The sequence below is a fragment of the Phocoena sinus genome, chromosome 19, assembly GCF_008692025.1.
Source record: "Phocoena sinus isolate mPhoSin1 chromosome 19, mPhoSin1.pri, whole genome shotgun sequence".
In the NCBI taxonomy this organism is placed as follows: Eukaryota; Metazoa; Chordata; class Mammalia; order Artiodactyla; family Phocoenidae; genus Phocoena; species Phocoena sinus.
This window is the reverse complement of record NC_045781.1, coordinates 11,828,737-11,846,078: the sequence shown is the minus strand read 5'-3', so window position 1 is coordinate 11,846,078 and position 17,342 is coordinate 11,828,737. Positions and strand designations below refer to the sequence as shown.

Below are 17,342 nucleotides of genomic sequence, written 5' to 3'. Positions count from 1 at the left end.
CTTCCCCGGGAGTTGTGGGCGGGGGTGGGGGGGTGGGGGAAAGTATCGGTTAACCCCTGCTTGGCTGGGCTGGCTGGAGCTCCGCGGGCCGGAACCCGCGAGTCGGGGCTCCCCAGCCACACCCCTCGCGGGATTTAAAGGGGCAGGAGGGGCTGGGCCCGGTCAAATCCCGAACCCAGGGAGCGGGCATGAGGCGCTGCCCGTGCCGGGGAAACCTGAGCGAGGCGGAGGCTGGGGCGCTGCCGGGGACAGCCCGCATGGGACTGGCGGCGACGCGAGGTGGGCGGCGGCGGCAGCCGGGGCAGCAACGACCTGGGCCCGGCGCAGGGGGCCCGGCGGGGCGGCCGGAGAGGGGCGGGCCCCGGGCCCGGACCGAGGAGTCCAACCTCCACACCGAGCCCGAGAGGGCCGGCCTCGGGCCTGAGTCGGGGACCGAAGGACAGGCTGAGCCTGAAGCAGCTGGCCCCGGGGCGGGGACGGAGCGGCCCAGCCAAAAGACCGAGCCAGGCAGGTCCATCCTCCGGACACATCCAGAAAGGAGCAGCCACTGGTCAGAACTGGAGACAGCCGGTGACTGGACGGAGACTAGGACAGATGGCTTTTGGACTGATCCACACAGGTCTGACCTCCAGTGTCAGCCAGAGAGGGCTAACCTCTGGGCACAGCAAGGGGTTGATGGGCCCTGGGCAGAGCTAGAAATACATGGGTCACAGACCCAGCCAGAGAGGGCCAAGCCCAGGGCTGATAACCTCTGGACCCACCAGAACAGGTCCAGCGTCCGGACTCAGCCAGAAGGGGCCTCTCTCTCGACAGAGCCAAATACTGATGGCTCCAGGACACAACAGGATACCAAAGACCCCTGGATAGAGCAGCACACTGATGGCTCCCAGATACAACAGGATACGGAAACAACCTGGAAACAGCTTGACATCGATGGTTTCCCAACACAACAAGATACTGATGGCTTCTGGCCACGGCCTGGCACTGATGGACCCCAGACACAAGATACTCATGGACCCCAGACAGAGCCTGGGACAGACTGCCTTTTGGGGGAGCCCAAGCAAGATGGCTCATTAGAGGAACCAGAACACGGGGAGTTGGTGACTCACCTGTACTCTCACCAGGAGTGTTGCCCCCTGACCCCTGTGCCCCGCCTCATCATCACTCCTGAAACCCCTGAGCCTGAGGCTCAGCCAGTGGGACCCCCCTCCCAGATTGAAGGGGGCAGTGGAGGCTTCTCCTCTGCCTCCTCTTTCGACGAGTCTGAGGATGACGTGGTGGCCGGGGGTGGAGGTTCCAGCGACCCCGAGGACAGGTCTGGGGTGAGTGGGACCCATCCTACCCTTGAGCCACATCCCCACAGATCCCGTATCCCCCGCCTCCGTCCCCGCCTTTCCTTTGAGAAGTTCTTTAGAACTCCACCAGCAATTTCATCTCCAGGCACCTCTTCCATCCGACAGCAGGGTTACTAACCCCCTCCAGGCAGCCTCTTGCTAATTCTCTTCATTTCCCCTCACCCACTGCCTCCAGTCCTGGGGTCAAAAATGGATGGCTGCTGGCCAACTTCATGGTACCCAGGAATCCCTGAAATTGTGTGAAACTGTGTGTGTATACACATGTTTTTGCAGCAAGGGTCTGTGACTTCTGTTGGATCACAGTCTGTGACCCCAAACTCTAAAGAACACTAGTTCAGACAGACAGGAAGGGTGCACTTTCTACCGACTTTTCTAAGTCTGGAGCCTGTAGCTGCCTTAAAGGGTCATCAGCCTTCACCACCCCTTAGCTCATTCACTTTTGTAGGGAGTGAGCTCCCAGCTTTTATCAGATTCTCAAAGAGCTGTGTGAAGCCAAAATGCTAAGGGACCCCCAGCCTGGCCAGTGACTCTCCCATTTCCCCATTGCGTTGCCCCCCAGCTCCCCAGGGTGCTCCAGCACACTCTTGTTTACATCCTCCACCCTCATCCACAGCTTGGGTGCGGTTCTCTGGGGAATCAGGAAGGCCGGGGAATCAGGAAGGCCGGCAGGGCAGGTTCAGGGAGGGAGGGTCAGCGCATAGGCAGGTGTGAGAGCCTCTGGTGGGTCTGCCTGCTGGGTCCTCCCATTGTCCTGGGGCCCCTGGCTGGAATCTGCCCTGAGTCCCCCTCACCCCACATGCTTCCCTTTAGGAACGAGCTCACACATGTGGCCACAGATATAAGAGGTAGACCTGCCCCAGCCTGCCTGTGCCGGAGCCAAGGCACTGACCCTCTGGGGTTCTCTGCCATTGCTGTTCCCTCTGCCTACTCCCTCATCTCCTTGGCATCTCAGAGCAGCTAAGCTGGAGTGAATGAAGAAACAAAAATAACAGCTATCACTCGCTCATGCCCAGCCCTGTGCTAAGCTTTCTTTTTTATTTTATTTTTTTCAGCCACACTCTGAGGCATGCAGGATCTTAGCTCCCCGACCAGGGATCGAACCCACGCCCCCTGCATTGGGAGCACAGAGTCCTAACCACTGGACCTCCGGGGAATTCCCTGTGCTAAGCTCTTTGCTTATATTAACTCATCTTAATCTTCACAGCAGCCCTATGAGGTAGATACTATGATCCCCATTTTATAGACGAAGAAACTGAGGCACAGAGACTCATCCAAGGTCACAGACCTTGGAGGACACAGAGCTGAGATTCAAACCCTTACTGAATACCAGGCACTTTTCCAAGTGCTATATGTGTGTTAACTCTTTGAATCCTTATAAAAGCACTATAAGATTGGGATTATTATTATCTGCATTTTACAGAGGGGAAACTAAGGCCTAGAGAAGTGAGGTCACTTGCTTAGAGTTGGCCACGTCTGGTCGGAGCTTGGATTCTAACTCAGTGCTGGCTTAGTTGAAAACCCAGTCATTTTCACCCCTGCACGTTGTGGATCCGTCCCTAACTTGCCTTCCTCCCAGGCCTCCCTGTCTCCAGTGTTTCCTCATTCCCTAGAATCTGCCTCCAAAACCCAGCTCTGACTAACTTTTCAACGTTCCCGGCTCCAGAGTCTTCCATGGCTCCCCAGGGCCTGCCTGATAGCGATCAGGAGTTCAGTCCTGTGTTCACAGCTTCCTGTCTCCAGGCTCCTTTCTACGTTCAGCTTCCCTTCTCCCGTCCTGATCCCTTCTGCTGCTGCAAGGGAGCCGAAGTACATCCTGTTCCCTGAACATGTTGCAGCCATCCTGCCTCCGCTCATTGCTCAAGCTGTTCCCACCACCCAGAATACCCCTCGCTTCCTTCTTGCTTCATTTTGAAATCCCATCTGACCTTAAAGGCCCAGCTACTTTCTCCCCCCTCCCCCACCTTCCTTCCTTCTCACATCCATCCTGTCCTCCTAATCAGACAACAGACAGTCCCAGGGTCCCTAATTTGTGTTTGGCCCCATGTTGGCTTTGCTGGGAACACAGTAGTGACCCAGACACTGCCCGCATGGAGCTCCCAGGCCGGTGGAGGATACAGACCCATCACCAGGCAGTGACAGCTCAGAGTGCTCAGGGCTGGGATGGGGGAAGCCCAGAGGGTTGTGGGAATCTAGAGAAGGTGACTGGCCAGACCTGGGGTATCAGAGAGGGCTTCCTGGAGGAGGAGGAGATGTGAGCTGAGGCCATGATGAAGCCATCTGAGAAAGCCCAGATTAACCATCAGATCTAAGAAAAAAGAGAGAGAAGATACTGAACCTGCTTATGATAAAAAAAAAAAAAAAGACATCTAATCAACCTCCTTCAACCCAAGCTACATTTTTGGAGCACCTCTTGTGTGTCAGGCCATGGCTGGGGACACAGCTGTAACCATGACAACCCCAGTCCCTGCCCTCAAGACTTGTAATCTAGCAGGGCTGTAAATGGATAAGCCCAGGGCAGTGGAGTCAGACCAGAGGTAGAACCCCAGCACTATGCTGTGTGATTTAGGCAGGTGACTCCACCCGTCTGAGTCTCTGTTTCCGCCTCTGTAACACAGTCAGCAGTCCTCCTGGGGTTGTGTTTTTAGGATTAAGTAGGTTATGGCACACTGAGCCTTTGTCATTGTGCCTGGAATGTTCCAGGTGCTTAGTAAACAGGAACCTTTATTCATCACCTCCTCTTCACGGCTGGCAGCTGGAGAGGGAAGGGAATAGCCCTTCCTGAATCCTTCAGTCCAACCCCTGCCTGTGTTTGACCTTCCCACCATCCATTAGATGTCTGCTAGGTAGCTGGGCTCTGGGGGGTAGGAGAGAACATGGCCTTGACCCCGGGGTGGGGGGAGATGAGCCACATAGCTTTTTTCTCTGGAGAGGACTCATTCTCCCAATCCTTGCTAAGGGCCTGCTGTGTGCTTGGAGCAGAGAAGATATTCGTGTGCGTGCATATGCAAATGCAGTGAATCAGGCAGTAACCAGGTCTCAAGAAGCTCTTGCTTGAGTCCACATGATACAACTAAATCCTTGTTTTCTGTTTGCTTCTCTGGTTTTTTGTGGCTCTCTCTCTGTCTTTCTCTGCATCTATGTTTCTTTTTCTTTCTCTGTCATTACTTTGTGTTTCCCATTCTGTCTTTCTATATTTCTTTCTCTTCTAGTAACTCTGTGCCTATCTCTGTGTCAGTTGGAAGAGGTCAGGGTTTGCTATAGTGACAAACAGCCCCCAAACTCAGTGACTTGGAACAACAAAGGATTTCTTTTTTTTTTTTTGGCCCCGAGGCTTGCAGGATCTTAGTTCCCCAACCAGGGATTGAACCGAGGCACTTGGCAGTGAAAGCACGGAGTCCTAACCACTGGAGCACCAGGGAATTCCCAACAAAGGATTATTTTCATTCCTACTGCACATTGACCGTGGGTCGGTGGTGGCTGAGGCGGCCCTGCTCCATGCTGTTTTCACTCAGCCTCTGTTTCTCTTCCTACGGTCCCCCACCCCTTTCTACACTGGGGAAAAGAACATGGAGAGTCACTGGTTGGCTTTAAGGCTTCCACCCAAATGTGACACTTCTGCTCACATTTCATTGGCCAAAGCTAAGTTCAAGAGGGCGGGGATATCCCTGGTAGGGGGACAGGCTGGAGCTATTTGGTAAGCAGCTGTCATGACTGCTGCAGTCTCCATCTTTGTCCCTGTCTGTCTTTGTCATCACTTTGTCATCTGTCTCTGTTTCTGTCTCTCTGTGGTTCAGCCTCCATTCATCAACTCCTGCCTTTATCATTTTCCCTGGAACCACCTTTTTGATGTATATATGTCGGGGGACGATTTGGGAGTTGCTGGTGACTGCAACACAACCTAGCCTATCTCTGCTCCTTTGAGAAGGACAGAGAGACACAGATACAAAGTGATGACGCTGAGACAAATAGAGACTCTTCTCTGCCTTTGCTGAGGCCTCTGGGGAGTTTGTGATTGCACAAGTCAGTGAGCTTTGCTCACTGCAACCAGCTTGGGCCCAGGGATCCCAGGAAGCCCCCCTAAGGACCCCCGGTCCACCTTGGTTCCCTCTCATGGCAGCAGCGCCATCCCCCTCCATCCCCGGCCTTAGCCCTGACCCCACCCTTTCTGCCCCACACAGAACAAACCGTGGAAGAAGCTGAAGACAGTGCTGAAGTATTCGCCCTTCATGGTCTCCTTCCGAAAACACTACCCTTGGGTCCAGCTGTCTGGACACTCCGGTGAGCGTGGGGGGAGAAGGGCGGATGGGGGACAGGCAGGGCTGGGCAGAGACGCCTGGACGGGGAAGGAACTGCCGTTTGTACTTTAGTTCCCCCATCTGTAAAATGGGCTTGGTGACAGTCTCCAGCTCATGGGGCTTTTATGGAAAGTGCTTAGGCCTGGGCTGGGCCATTCATACATCAGGATGGAGGGCTGTTTCCTGTTATCCCGGTGGCAGGGGGCAAATCTTCGACCATGGGGACAGATGGGCCTGGGCTCAAATCCGAGTTCCGCTCTCTATTTGTGGATGACCCTGGGCAAGTTACTCTCCCTCCCTGGGGCTCAGTGTCCTCATCTGTAGTGTGAGATAATCGTCCCTCCCTTGCAGGGTAAACTAAAGGGTTAAAATCAAAATGTATATTGAGGGCTTCCCTGGTGGCGCAGTGGTTGAGAGTCTGCCTGCCGATGCAGGGGACATGGGTTTGTGCCCCGGTCCGGGAAGATCCCACATGCCGCGGAGCGGCTGGGCCTGTGAGCCATGGCTGCTGAGCCTGCGCGTCCGGGGCCTGTGCTCCGCAACGGGAGAGGCCACAACAGTGAGAGGCCTGCGTACTGCAATGTATATTGAGATTGAGAGACAGACCCCTCATAAATGGCAATTACCAGTCCCTGTCCTCACCCTGTGGCCAGAGCAGAGTAGGCCCCCAATAAACAACAGCTATAATGTTTTTTCCCCAGGACCTAGCACAATCTCTTTAGCACATAATAGCACAAGGCCTAGAATCTATCATTCTTGGTAAAGGGCTAGAGAATAGATATAAACTATTCAACCCTGTTGTTGCAGCACAAAAGCCGCCATAGTTAATATATAAATTTGTGAGTGTGTCTGTGTTCCAATAAGCTTTTTTTTACAAAAACAGGCTGTGGGCTGGACTAGACCAACTGTACCCACCAGCAAAGGGAGGCAGGAAGGGAACTTATCTGCCTGTTCATCCTTAGAACTGAGTCAGAGAAAGGCAAGGCCCCCCTAAAACTGTAAACACAGGCCTGCCATCTGTATGTATCCTAGTTACTATCGCTGAGTTTAAAAAATACCAAAAATGAAAAACTCAAAACTTAGTGGTGGTTTAAAAAAACAAACAACTTGGACTTCCCTGGTGGCTCAGTGGTTGGGAGTCTGCCTGCCGATGCAGGGGACACGGGTTCGTGCCCTGGTCCGGGAAGGTCCCACATGCCGCAGAGCAGCTGGGCCCGTGAGCCATGGCCGCTGAGCCTGTGCGTCCGGAGCCTGTGCTCCGCAATGGGAGAGGCCACAACAGTGAGAGGCCCGCATACTGCAGAAAAACAAAAACAAAAACAAAAAAAAAAAAAAAAAAACAACTTAGTGGAATAAAACAACCATTTGATTACACTCATAAGTTTTGGGTCAGGAATTCAGACAGAGCATGGCAGGGCTGGCTTGTTGCTGCGCCGTGATACCTGGGAATTCAGCTAGAACAACTCGAAGGCTGCAAGCTGGAGACCTTAGGAGGTTCATTCATTCACACACCTGGCAGTTGATGCTGGTTGTTGGCTGGTTCTCAGTTGGGGCTGCCGGCTGGAAAGCCTATATGTGACTTCTATGTGTAGCTGCTTGGGCTTCCTCACAGTATGGTAGCCTCAGAATAATCAGATTTCTTACATGGTAGCTCAGGACTTGAAAGGCAAGTGTCTCTGCCAACAAAGTGGAAGCTGCATCTCCTTTTATGACTTAGATCTGAAGTCACAGTGTTGCTTCTGCCATAAGCCCTCTCAGATTCAAGAGGAAAAGAATTAGATTCCACTTCTTGGTGGGAGTGGCAAAATTCTAGAAGAGCATGTGGGACATGAGCTACTGTTGCAGCCATCTTTGGAAAATATAATCTGAAAATACTACCTGCCTCAATAAGAATTTGTAATTCTGATCTTCTCTATCTGCATGGCCCACAAAATGCCAGATTTGTAAATTCACAAGGCCCTGATGGTTAGCACTCTGGGACTCCAAGCAGAAGCAAATGCAGATCTGCTTGGGAGAGCCATGCTCTTGACTCAGATCTCACAAAAATTCCCATTGCTGATGGAGAGCCCACAATCCAAAATTACAAAACAAACGAGGACACAGTGTGCTGTGAACAGGCCTCTGTTTAAACCAAATGCAGAACTAGGTCCTTCCTTCACCACCTCTGGCCAAGATTTTGAGAATTGCTGGTAGGGAGAGAAGGTATTGCGGAAGGGTCAGGCAAGATGACGGTGGCCAGGACCTGATACCTACAGGAGGTGGGGGGGTTCTCTTGCTCATTCAGTTCTTTGTTTTGCGGTACGTGGGCCTCTCGTTATTGCGGCCTCTCCCGTTGCGGAGCACAGGCTCCGGACGCGCAGGCTCAGCGGCCATGGCTCACGGGCCCAGCCGCTCCGCGGCACGTGGGATCTTCCCGGACCAGGGCACGAACCCGTGTCCCCCGCATCGGCAGGCAGACTCTCAACCAGTGCGCCACCAGGGAAGCCGTTGCTCATTCAGTTTTTGACCCTCTCATTGACGGCTGCTCATAGGGAACTTCCAGGCAGGAGAGGATGGTTGGATTCTAAAGCGTTTCTGTCAGTATGAGCAGCGCAGCCTGGAGCAGCTGATGTGCGACCCCCTGCGACCTTTCGTGCCAGCCTACTATGGCATGGTGCAGCAGGATGGCCAGGCCTTCAACCAGATGGAAGATCTCCTGGCAGACTTTGAGAACCCCTCCATCATGGACTGCAAGATGGGCAGCAGGTAGGTTCAGGGGCAGCCATGGGGCAGAGGTGAAGGGTCGGGGGGGACATTTTTGAAGATAGCGCCAAGCCAATCTTCAAAGCGGTTGTACCGGCATCCTTTCCCGCCATCAGTGTATGAGAGTTCTGTTCTGTCTTCTCATCAACACTTTGTATTACCTGTTTTATTACTTTTAACTATTCTGGTGAATAGTTATGGTTTTAATTTCGATTTCTCTGATGACCAAACAACTTGAGCATTGATTGGCCATTTGGATATCCTCTTTTGAAAAGTGCCCATTTTTCTACTGGTCTCTCTTTTTCTTTTTATTATAAAGATGTATAATTCTTTATATATTCTGGATACAAGTCCTTTGCTGGAGATACACACACACACACACACTCCAACTCTCCCATTTCACTCTCTTAACATCTTTTGATAAACAGAAGTGTTTTTTTTAATTAATTATTTATTTATTTAGTTTTGGCTGCGTTGGGTCTTTGTCGCTGCCCGTGGGCTTTCTCTAGTTGCAGCGAGCAGGGGCTACTCTTTGTTGCAGTTGCAGTGCACGGGCCTCTCGTTGCGGTGGCTTCTTTTGCTGCGGAGCATGGGCTCTAGGTATGTGGGCTTCAGTAGTTGTGGCTCACAGGCTCTAGAGCGCAAGCTCAGTCGTTGTGGTACACGGGATTAGTTGCTCCACGGCATGTGGGATCCTCCTGGACCAGGGATTGAATCTGTGTCCCCCGCACCGGCAGGCAGATTCTTAACCACTGTGCCACCAAGGAAGTCCCGAGAAGGACTTTTAATTTAGTACAGGTTGTCAATTTTTTTCCTTATGGCTAGTAGCTTTGTGTTTAAGAAATCTGCCTACTCTAAGGTCACAAAGATCTTCTCCTATGTTTTCTTCTACAAGCTTTGTTTTAATTATCACATTTAGATCTGCAATCCACCTAGATTTAATTTTTGTATATGGTCTGAGGCAGGGATCGAGGTTCATTCCCCTCTCCCCACCGCCATATGGATATCCTACTGACCTAGCACCATTTACTGAAAAGACTGCCCTTTCTGCACTGAATTGTGGTGCCTTCTTTGTCATAAGTTGGGTGAACGTACGTGTGTCTGTCTGTGGACTCTGTTCTGGTCCATCGATCTGTTTGTCTATTCTTGTGCCACACTGTAGTTTTGGAACATGCCTTGATATCGGGGAGTGTAAGTCCTCCAGCTTTGTTCTTCGTAATTTCCCTTGTTATATCCTCTGTGTCCCAGGACCTACCTGGAGGAGGAGCTGGTGAAGGCGCGAGAACGGCCCCGGCCCCGGAAGGACATGTATGAGAAGATGGTGGCTGTGGACCCTGGGGCCCCCACCCCTGAGGAACATGCCCAGGGTGCAGTCACCAAGCCCCGCTACATGCAGTGGAGGGAGACCGTGAGCTCGACCTCCACCCTGGGTTTCCGGATCGAGGGCATCAAGGTGAGGGCCAGGAGCTGCTAGCCTATTTGTAGAGGGCTAAGAGCTAGATCTGAGGCAGGGCTTCCCGAGGAACCAGGGTGTCAGAGAAAGCGGGAAAGAAGCAGGATCTGGAGAGAGAGCAGGAGACTGCAGAGGATGGAAAGATGCACTAGGAGGGTTCCTGCTTCTCTCTTACCCCTGTGTCTATCACAGACCAAGTTTTGTTTACCCATCTGCCTGAAGGTCTCTTGATTCCATCTTCTTTCCCCTCCCCAAGACCAAGACCCTGTCCTAGTCCAGCCGCATCTTCTCCTGACTCAGCCTCCCTGGCCTCCCAGATGCTGGTCTCACCTCCTCTGATGCATCATCCAACACGGCAGCTGGAGGGGCTTTTTCCTCCTTATGGAGAAAAATGTTCTCTTTTCTTTATTTCTTTTTTCAAAAGTTGTTTATTTTATTTATTTATTTTTGGCCGTATTGGGTCTTCGTTGCTGTGCGTGGGCTTTCTCTAGTTGCGGAGAGCGGGGGCTACTCTTCGTTGCGGTGTGCGGGATTCTCATTACGGTGGCTTCTCTTGTTGCAGAGCACGGGCTCTGGGCGCAGGCTCAGTAGTTGTGGCTCATGGGCTCTAGAGCACAGGCTCAGTAGTTGTGGCGCACGGGCTTAGTTGCTCTGCGGCATGTGGGATCTTCCCGGACCAGGGCTCGAACCCATGTACCCTGCATTGGCAGGCGAATTCTTAACCACTGCACCCCTAGGGTAGCCCCTTTCTTTCTTTTTTTTGTAAATTAAATCTAATCATTTGAATAGCTATTCACACAGCTCGAAAGTCAAAATAATATTATAAAAGGGTATATAGGAGAAATCTCTCTCCCAACCCTGTTGCCGTCCTTCCCATTCTGTCCCTCTACCACCCCCTCCTCGTGGGGAACCACTTTATCAGTTTCTTATATTTCTTCCTGTATTTACAAACAAATGCAGTTGTATATACTACCTTTTCCTCCCATTTTTTAATTTATTTATTTGGCTGCGCTGGGTCTTAGTTGCAGTATGCAGGATCTTTTTAGTTGTGGCATGTGAACTCTTAGTTGCGGCATGTGGGATCTAGTTCCCTGACCAGGGATGGAATCCGGGCCCCCTGCATTGGGAGCGTGGAGTCTTAGCCACTGGACCACGGGGGAAGTCCCTCCTCCCTTTTTCGTTTTTACAAAAGGTGGCATAGTCCTGGAGAGTTTCCCATATCATTTCGTAGAGAGATAGGAGATCCTCTTCCTCCCTCCCTCCCTCCCTTCCTTCCTATTCCTTCTATAATAGCTCTTTGTGGATGTGCCGCAGTCCCCTATAGATGGCACAGTGAAGCACTTTCATTTCTTTGAAAGGGTCCTGTTCTCTCCTGCCACAGGCCCTCTGCACGTGGTGTTTCCTGTGCCAGGAGTACTTTTCCCTTGTTCCCCTGGTTGACTGACTCCCAGTCATTCTCCTGACTCCTTCCAAAGTTCACTTCCTCTGGGAAGCCCTCCTTGAGTTCCGTCTGACTAGTTCAGGGTCTTTACCTCCTTATAACTCCCTATGCTCCATTATTCTTATCTCCCTTTGTGATGATCTTATTCAGTATGTGTATCCCTCATCTGTGCTGTTACCTGTGCTGTTACCTCCATGTTACCATTGCCCACAGGGCACCTGGCACAGCATGGCAGAATGACTCAGGGGGCTCTCTGTGCCCCTCGCAGACAAAAAATAACATTAGTCTCTTCTACTGAGTACTTACTTACCATGTGCCAGGCACTGTGCAGTGTATCCTACACACCCAATCTCTCCTCCTCCTTACGCCAGCTTCAGGAGGTAGATCCTAACACAATTCCCATTTTCCAGATGAGGAACTCAAGGCTGAGGCAGGTGAAGTGACTTGCTTAACGCCACCTAGCTAGGAATTAGCAGAGCCATGATTCAAAGCCAGATCCACCCGGCTCCAAAGCCCACCTGGCTAGATTGGCTCAACCAGGGGGTTCAAGGTTAGACCTGAAGGACTGGTTGCTCAGGAGTATGACTTGGGGCTAGGCAGGTGGGCTAGCCTCCCCTGAACAGCAGGTGAGCCTGGAGGTGGGTAGGTGGCCCCTGGAAGTGCCTGAGGCTGCTTGGTGTTGGGCGTGGGAAAGAAAAGGTATGCCACCCCTCATCCTGTAGAAAGCCGATGGGACCTGCAGCACTAACTTCAAGAAGATGCGGAAGCTGGAGGAGGTGACAAAGATGTTGGAGGACTTTGTGGATGGGAACCGCGCAATCCTGGTGAGCGGGACACCTATGCCCCCAAATTTAGCAGCTTAGGACCACCACCATCATTGTTCCTCCCACGTCAACAGTCTCTTGCCTTGGGCCGAGGTTGGCTGACACTGGCTGGCATTGCTCACCGTCAGGCCAGCTGGTGGGAGGGCCCTGCTCTCATGTCTGGTGGCTGCCTCACTGTCTCGGCTCCTGGCTCAATCCAGCAGACCAGCCTGGGCTTGTTCTCACGGTGGAAGCAGCGGGCCAAGAAAACAAGTGAAAAAGCAAAGCCTCTTGATGGCTAGGCTCAGAATGGCCACCATCATTCTCGCCATGTTCTATTGGCCAAAGCAAGTCATAAGACCAAGACTAGATTACAAGGGAAAGACTTCACCTCCTGGTGGGAGGAGCTGCTAGGAATTGTGGGTATTCATGTAATCTACCAACCACGCTCTTTTTTTTAAAATTTTCATTTATTGTGTTCATTTATTTATTTTTGGACGCATTGGCTCTTCGTTGCTGCACACAGGCTTTCTCTAGTTGCAGCAAGCAGGGGCTACTCTTTGTTGCGGTGTGCGGGCTTCTCATTGTGGTGGCTTCTCTTGCGGTGGAGCACAGGCTCTAGGAACGCGGGCTTCAGTAGTTGTGGCATACGGGCTCTAGAGCACAGTCTCAGTAGTTGTGGTGCACGGGCTTAGTTGCTCCGTGGCATGTGGGATCTTCCCGGACCAGGGCTCGAACCCGTGTCCCCTGCATTGGCAGGCGGACTCTTAACCACTGTGCCACCAGGGAAGTCCCCAACCACAGTCTTGTCTGTGCCACCCTGATGCATCCAACCCCTGCCCCCCCATTTCCCCATGGCCCCCTTTACCCCATTCTGGCTGGGGTATGCCTACTCCTTTGGGGGTATGGGATGAGGTCAGATCTCAAGGTGGGTAAGGACCCACAAAATCCATAAGCTAACCAAGAAATCCTCCCTCTCATGCACAGAAAAAGTACGTGGCACGCCTAGAGGAACTTCGTGAAGCTCTGGAGAACTCCCCCTTCTTCAAGACCCACGAGGTGCGAGCCGTGGCCACCATGGGAACAGAGGGCCCTGTGTGAGGGGGAGTGTCGGGGTCCAGGTGGTACTCAGCAGAAACCACCAACGGGGTCACAGGCCAAAGCTATAAAAGGAAGCCCCGAGTTTTGGGGTTTGCTTCTTTAGGGTAGGCAGCACGAGGGATTGCAGGGAGGTGGGACAGTTAGGAGCATGGACCCCAGCCAGGTGGCCTTGGGATGAGGCTGGCTCTGCCGTGTGACCCTGGGCATATGACCTACCCTCTCAGTCCTCAGTTTCCTCCTGCCGTGGGGAGGAACAATAGTACCTTCCTTATAGAGCTGCTGAGGTGGGAGATGAGCAATTGCAGAGCGCCGTGAGGAGCACAGAGGGGCTCTCGACTCCTAGCTCTTGTGGTTATTTTATACCCATGATTATTTACAAATCTTGTTACCTGCCTTCCTCATCTGGTGGCTGTCCCCATTCCCCTTTCCTCTCTCTCCGTTCCGCAGCCTGTGTCTCTTTGGAAACATTCATCTCTCTGGGGCTGTCTCAGAAAGTCCGTGCTGACATCACTGTGTCTATCTCCAAGTTCTTCCGCCTCCCCCCTCAAGCCCCTCTCTCTTCTTTTTCCTGATATCGCTGACTTCTGAAAGAGCACCGATCTGGGCGTCAGGCCAGCCTGTGTTCGAACCCCAGCCACCTGAGCCTGGGCAGCAGCTCCGCAGGCCTGTCTCCTGACCTGTAGGACAGAGTAACTGTAGCACCTGCCGCATGGGTGTAACGAAGGTTAAGTGGATTAATATAGTTAAAGCCCAGCCCACAGGAGCCCTGCAGTATGTGCCAGCTTTTATGGTCACGTTTGTTATCACCAAACATCACCCTCGTCACCCTTGTTACTGCCTTTGAGCTTTACACGCAAGTCACAAAGAGGAGGCCTGGGGACCCCACCTCTTATGTCCTCAGGTTTGGTTTCACCTGCCCGGTGACTAAACGTTTAAAAAAATTAGTTGCCAACATTGAAAACGTGATAAAGATGTAAAATCGGGATTTCCAGTTTGTCTTGGCACCACGAGAGACATGGTAACCCTGGGCCGCTCGCCACATGCCAACAGCCATCCAGAGCTGGGCAGCGTCTGCCTCTGCTGACAGCCGCCTGCTTGCTTGCCCGGTCATCCGGGTTCTCTGGGAGCACTGGTGTCTGAAACCCGACTAGAAAAAGGGAGAGGCTTGCAAACCTGGCATTAGATGACGGGAAGGAATGTATTTCTAACTAAAAAAGAAAAAACAACCCGGTATCTCCGGAGGGCTGTGTGGCCAGCTCCACGAGGCAGCTTGTGAGCTGTGGAACGTGGAATGCTGCAGTGACCCCAGGAGGTGGGGCAGTTACCATCACCCCCATTCTGCAGGTGAGGAAACCAAGCCAGACAAAGGAAGCCACTTGCCTGGCGTCACCAGCAGCAATCGGCTGGGGCTGAGTGGTTGCTGCCCTTTCCCGCGGGGAGGCATTATCCACTCCCTCAGTCCCCGCCAGGCCCCTCTGACGGCTTCAGGATCCTGCGGGCATTTGAGTTTGTACCCCAGCTTGAAAAAGGATAACAGTTAACACTGTTTGGCATTTGTTTATACGGGCAACTCTTCTAAGAGCTTTCTGTGGATTAATTCACACATATAATATGCACAGCAACCTCTGAGGTAAATGGTACTCTTATTCCGTTATTCCTACTTTGTACGTGAGGACACAGAGATAAGGAGAAGTTACGTCCCCTGCCCAAGGCCACACAGCCGAAAGTGGCAGAGCTAGGGTTTGAACCCAGGCAGCCTGGCTCCAAAGTTCATGCCGTCAGCCACCCTGCCCAGCAGTCTGTGGGGCCGGGACCTTGGCCAGTGCCTGCCCCTCTCTCTAACCTCCTGCCTCTCCCTCTGCAGGTGGTAGGCAGCTCCCTCCTCTTTGTGCATGACCACACCGGCCTGGCCAAGGTCTGGATGATCGACTTTGGCAAGACAGTGGCCCTGCCTGACCACCAGACGCTCAGCCACCGGCTGCCCTGGGCTGAGGGCAACCGCGAGGACGGCTACCTCTGGGGCCTGGACAACGTGATTCACCTCCTCCAGGGCCTGGCCCATAGCTGACCTGCTCGCCCACCATCATGTTTATTTATTGGATGGTGCCCGTGTGGCCGGAGGGGCCCCGAGATGCATGGGGGCCTGAAGCCCAGCGATGGGAAGGGTTGCACTGCACACCACGCAGGACCAGTGCAGAAGATGCAGAGGGCCTTGGCCATCAGGTGGCACCGCACCCTCGGGGGCGGGGAGATTGTTAAGAGCCCGAGAGGTGCGTGCCCTGGCTGGGTCCTGCGGTGAGTCAGAACCAGACTGGGTCCCCTGACCAGCCAGGAAGGCTTCTGAGGGGCTGCAGAGGCCACAACTAAACCACACGCCCTGAGAGAACACAATGCATGTACTGCAGGGCACGGGCGTGACCTCAGGCCTGTCACCACGTGGATGACTGTAACCTCGGCCTCCTCGTCAGCCCCTCCCTCTACGAGCTGGTCCCTCGCAGGCCCGAGAACCAGACCTCATTTGTGAGCAAACGTAGCAGCCCTTGGTTGGCCCGCCCGGGAGAGTTATAGCCCAGTCTCTTCATCTGGCGTCCCTCCAAGTGCTGACAGAGGCTTTGAGGGTGTGGCACCCTGGGACTGGCTTGAGAGCTGCCACCGCTGGGCAGGGCCCAGTTCACCCTGTCCTACCCGCCCTTGGCCCCATGGGCTCCTGCCCTGCTCCTGGGAGAACTCTGCTGACCCCCCTGCAGACTGAAACCACAGCCACGTCCCATGCCAGCACTGTGACCAGCACCACCTTGTTCCTCAGGCCTCAGCCTCGGGACGTCCTCCTTCTGCCCTTTACCCTTTTCTGTCTCCTCCCTCCTAGCGGACTGTGGCGGCAGGAAGGGCATTCAGAAGGAAAAGGGAAAGCAGGCTTGGGAACCAGCTGCCTTCCTCGGGAGGGCCCCCATCCCTGGCCTCTGCTGTGAAGAGGCCCCGCTTGGGCCTGCGGTGCAGGGTAGGTGGGCCTGCAGCCTGGTCCAAACCAAAGACCCCAGCACTCTGAGGTGTGGGTGGTGCCCCTCTGTCCTCCTGCTCCTAACTTTGGGTTCCTGGCCCACAAGGCTGGGCTTGGGGAGGACAGGTGCTCCCCCTCTCCCTTAGCCAAAGCTCTAACGTGGTCTTCCAGCTGACGTGTGCTCCTTTTCTACTGACCATCTTTATACTTATTTATATGAGAGGTAGTTGTTAAGACGGGGCAGGGCTGGGGAACAGGAGGCAAAACTGTTTCGCTGCCTTCCCATGACGACACCCCAATAAACAGCACATTTACAGTCACCTTTGTCTTTTGCATCTGGGGTTTGTGGCCTCAAAGCTCGTAATTGGAGCAGTACCGCCGGGTGGGGTGATGGGATAGTGACTGGTCTGGGGTAGAGGCAGGCTCAGAGTGGGCGGGTTCATTCATCCGCTTCACCGAGTTGCTACTCTAGTGCCTGGCTCTGTGCGGCGGACACAGGGGTGACCAAGACAACTCCAAGCCCTGTCCTCCAGGGCTCCCAGGACAGTGCACCAGATATAGTGCCACCCAGGGTGTCAGGGCTGGGGTGGGTAAGAAACACTACACTGTAGTTTCTAATAAAACCCTTTGTTGGGCATGGGGGACACAGCAGTGACCAAGACAGATCTGTTCCTCCCCTTTCGGAACGGATGCAATAGGTATTCGATAAATGCTCTCTCTCTTTCCCTGTCCCCCCTCCCCCATCTACCTGGTTTGAATCCCGGCAGGCCCTGCCGCTTGCCAGCCATGTGACCTTAGGCCAGTGACTGCACTTCTTCAGGCCTCAGTCTTTCCATCTGTCAAACAGGGAGGATCTAGTACCTTCCTTACAGGGTTGGAGGATTTGATGAGTTAACGGGGGTAAAGGGGTTGGCACAAATAACTAGTCTTAGAGGCTTTTGCTTTTGTTTTTAAATCAGAACACATAGGTGGAGGAGGTGCTCAGCCAGAGGGAGTCTTCCCAGAGGAAGTGACAAGGAGCCAGGGTAGAGCAGTTCCAGAATTGTCTGTAACACAGGGCTGGGGGGTGGCGGAGACAGGACACCTAGGCACCTGAGAGGCCACTATGCCTGGCTGGTGGCAGAAAGCGTGACGAAGAACAGCCTGGGGTAAGG

The 17,342-nt window shown here is 53.4% G+C and overlaps 1 protein-coding gene across 2 annotated transcripts; it reads left to right on the top strand.

Annotated features, from left to right (window-relative positions):
* The first annotated feature begins 43 nt into the window (after positions 1-43).
* ITPKC (inositol-trisphosphate 3-kinase C) lies at positions 44-16,508 on the top strand. Of its 2 annotated transcripts, XM_032612246.1 has the most exons (7): positions 44-1,322; positions 5,534-5,633; positions 8,182-8,395; positions 9,641-9,845; positions 12,009-12,110; positions 13,077-13,148; positions 15,055-16,508. In XM_032612246.1, the coding sequence occupies exons 1-7, from the start codon at positions 189-191 to the stop codon at positions 15,256-15,258; spliced, it is 2,031 nt and encodes a 676-aa protein (XP_032468137.1). In that variant the 5' UTR covers positions 44-188; the 3' UTR covers positions 15,259-16,508. The 2 variants fall into 2 exon arrangements, with proteins under 2 accessions (XP_032468137.1, XP_032468138.1); XM_032612247.1 differs by lacking the exons at positions 12,009-12,110; positions 13,077-13,148.
* Positions 16,509-17,342: the final 834 nt, after the last annotated feature.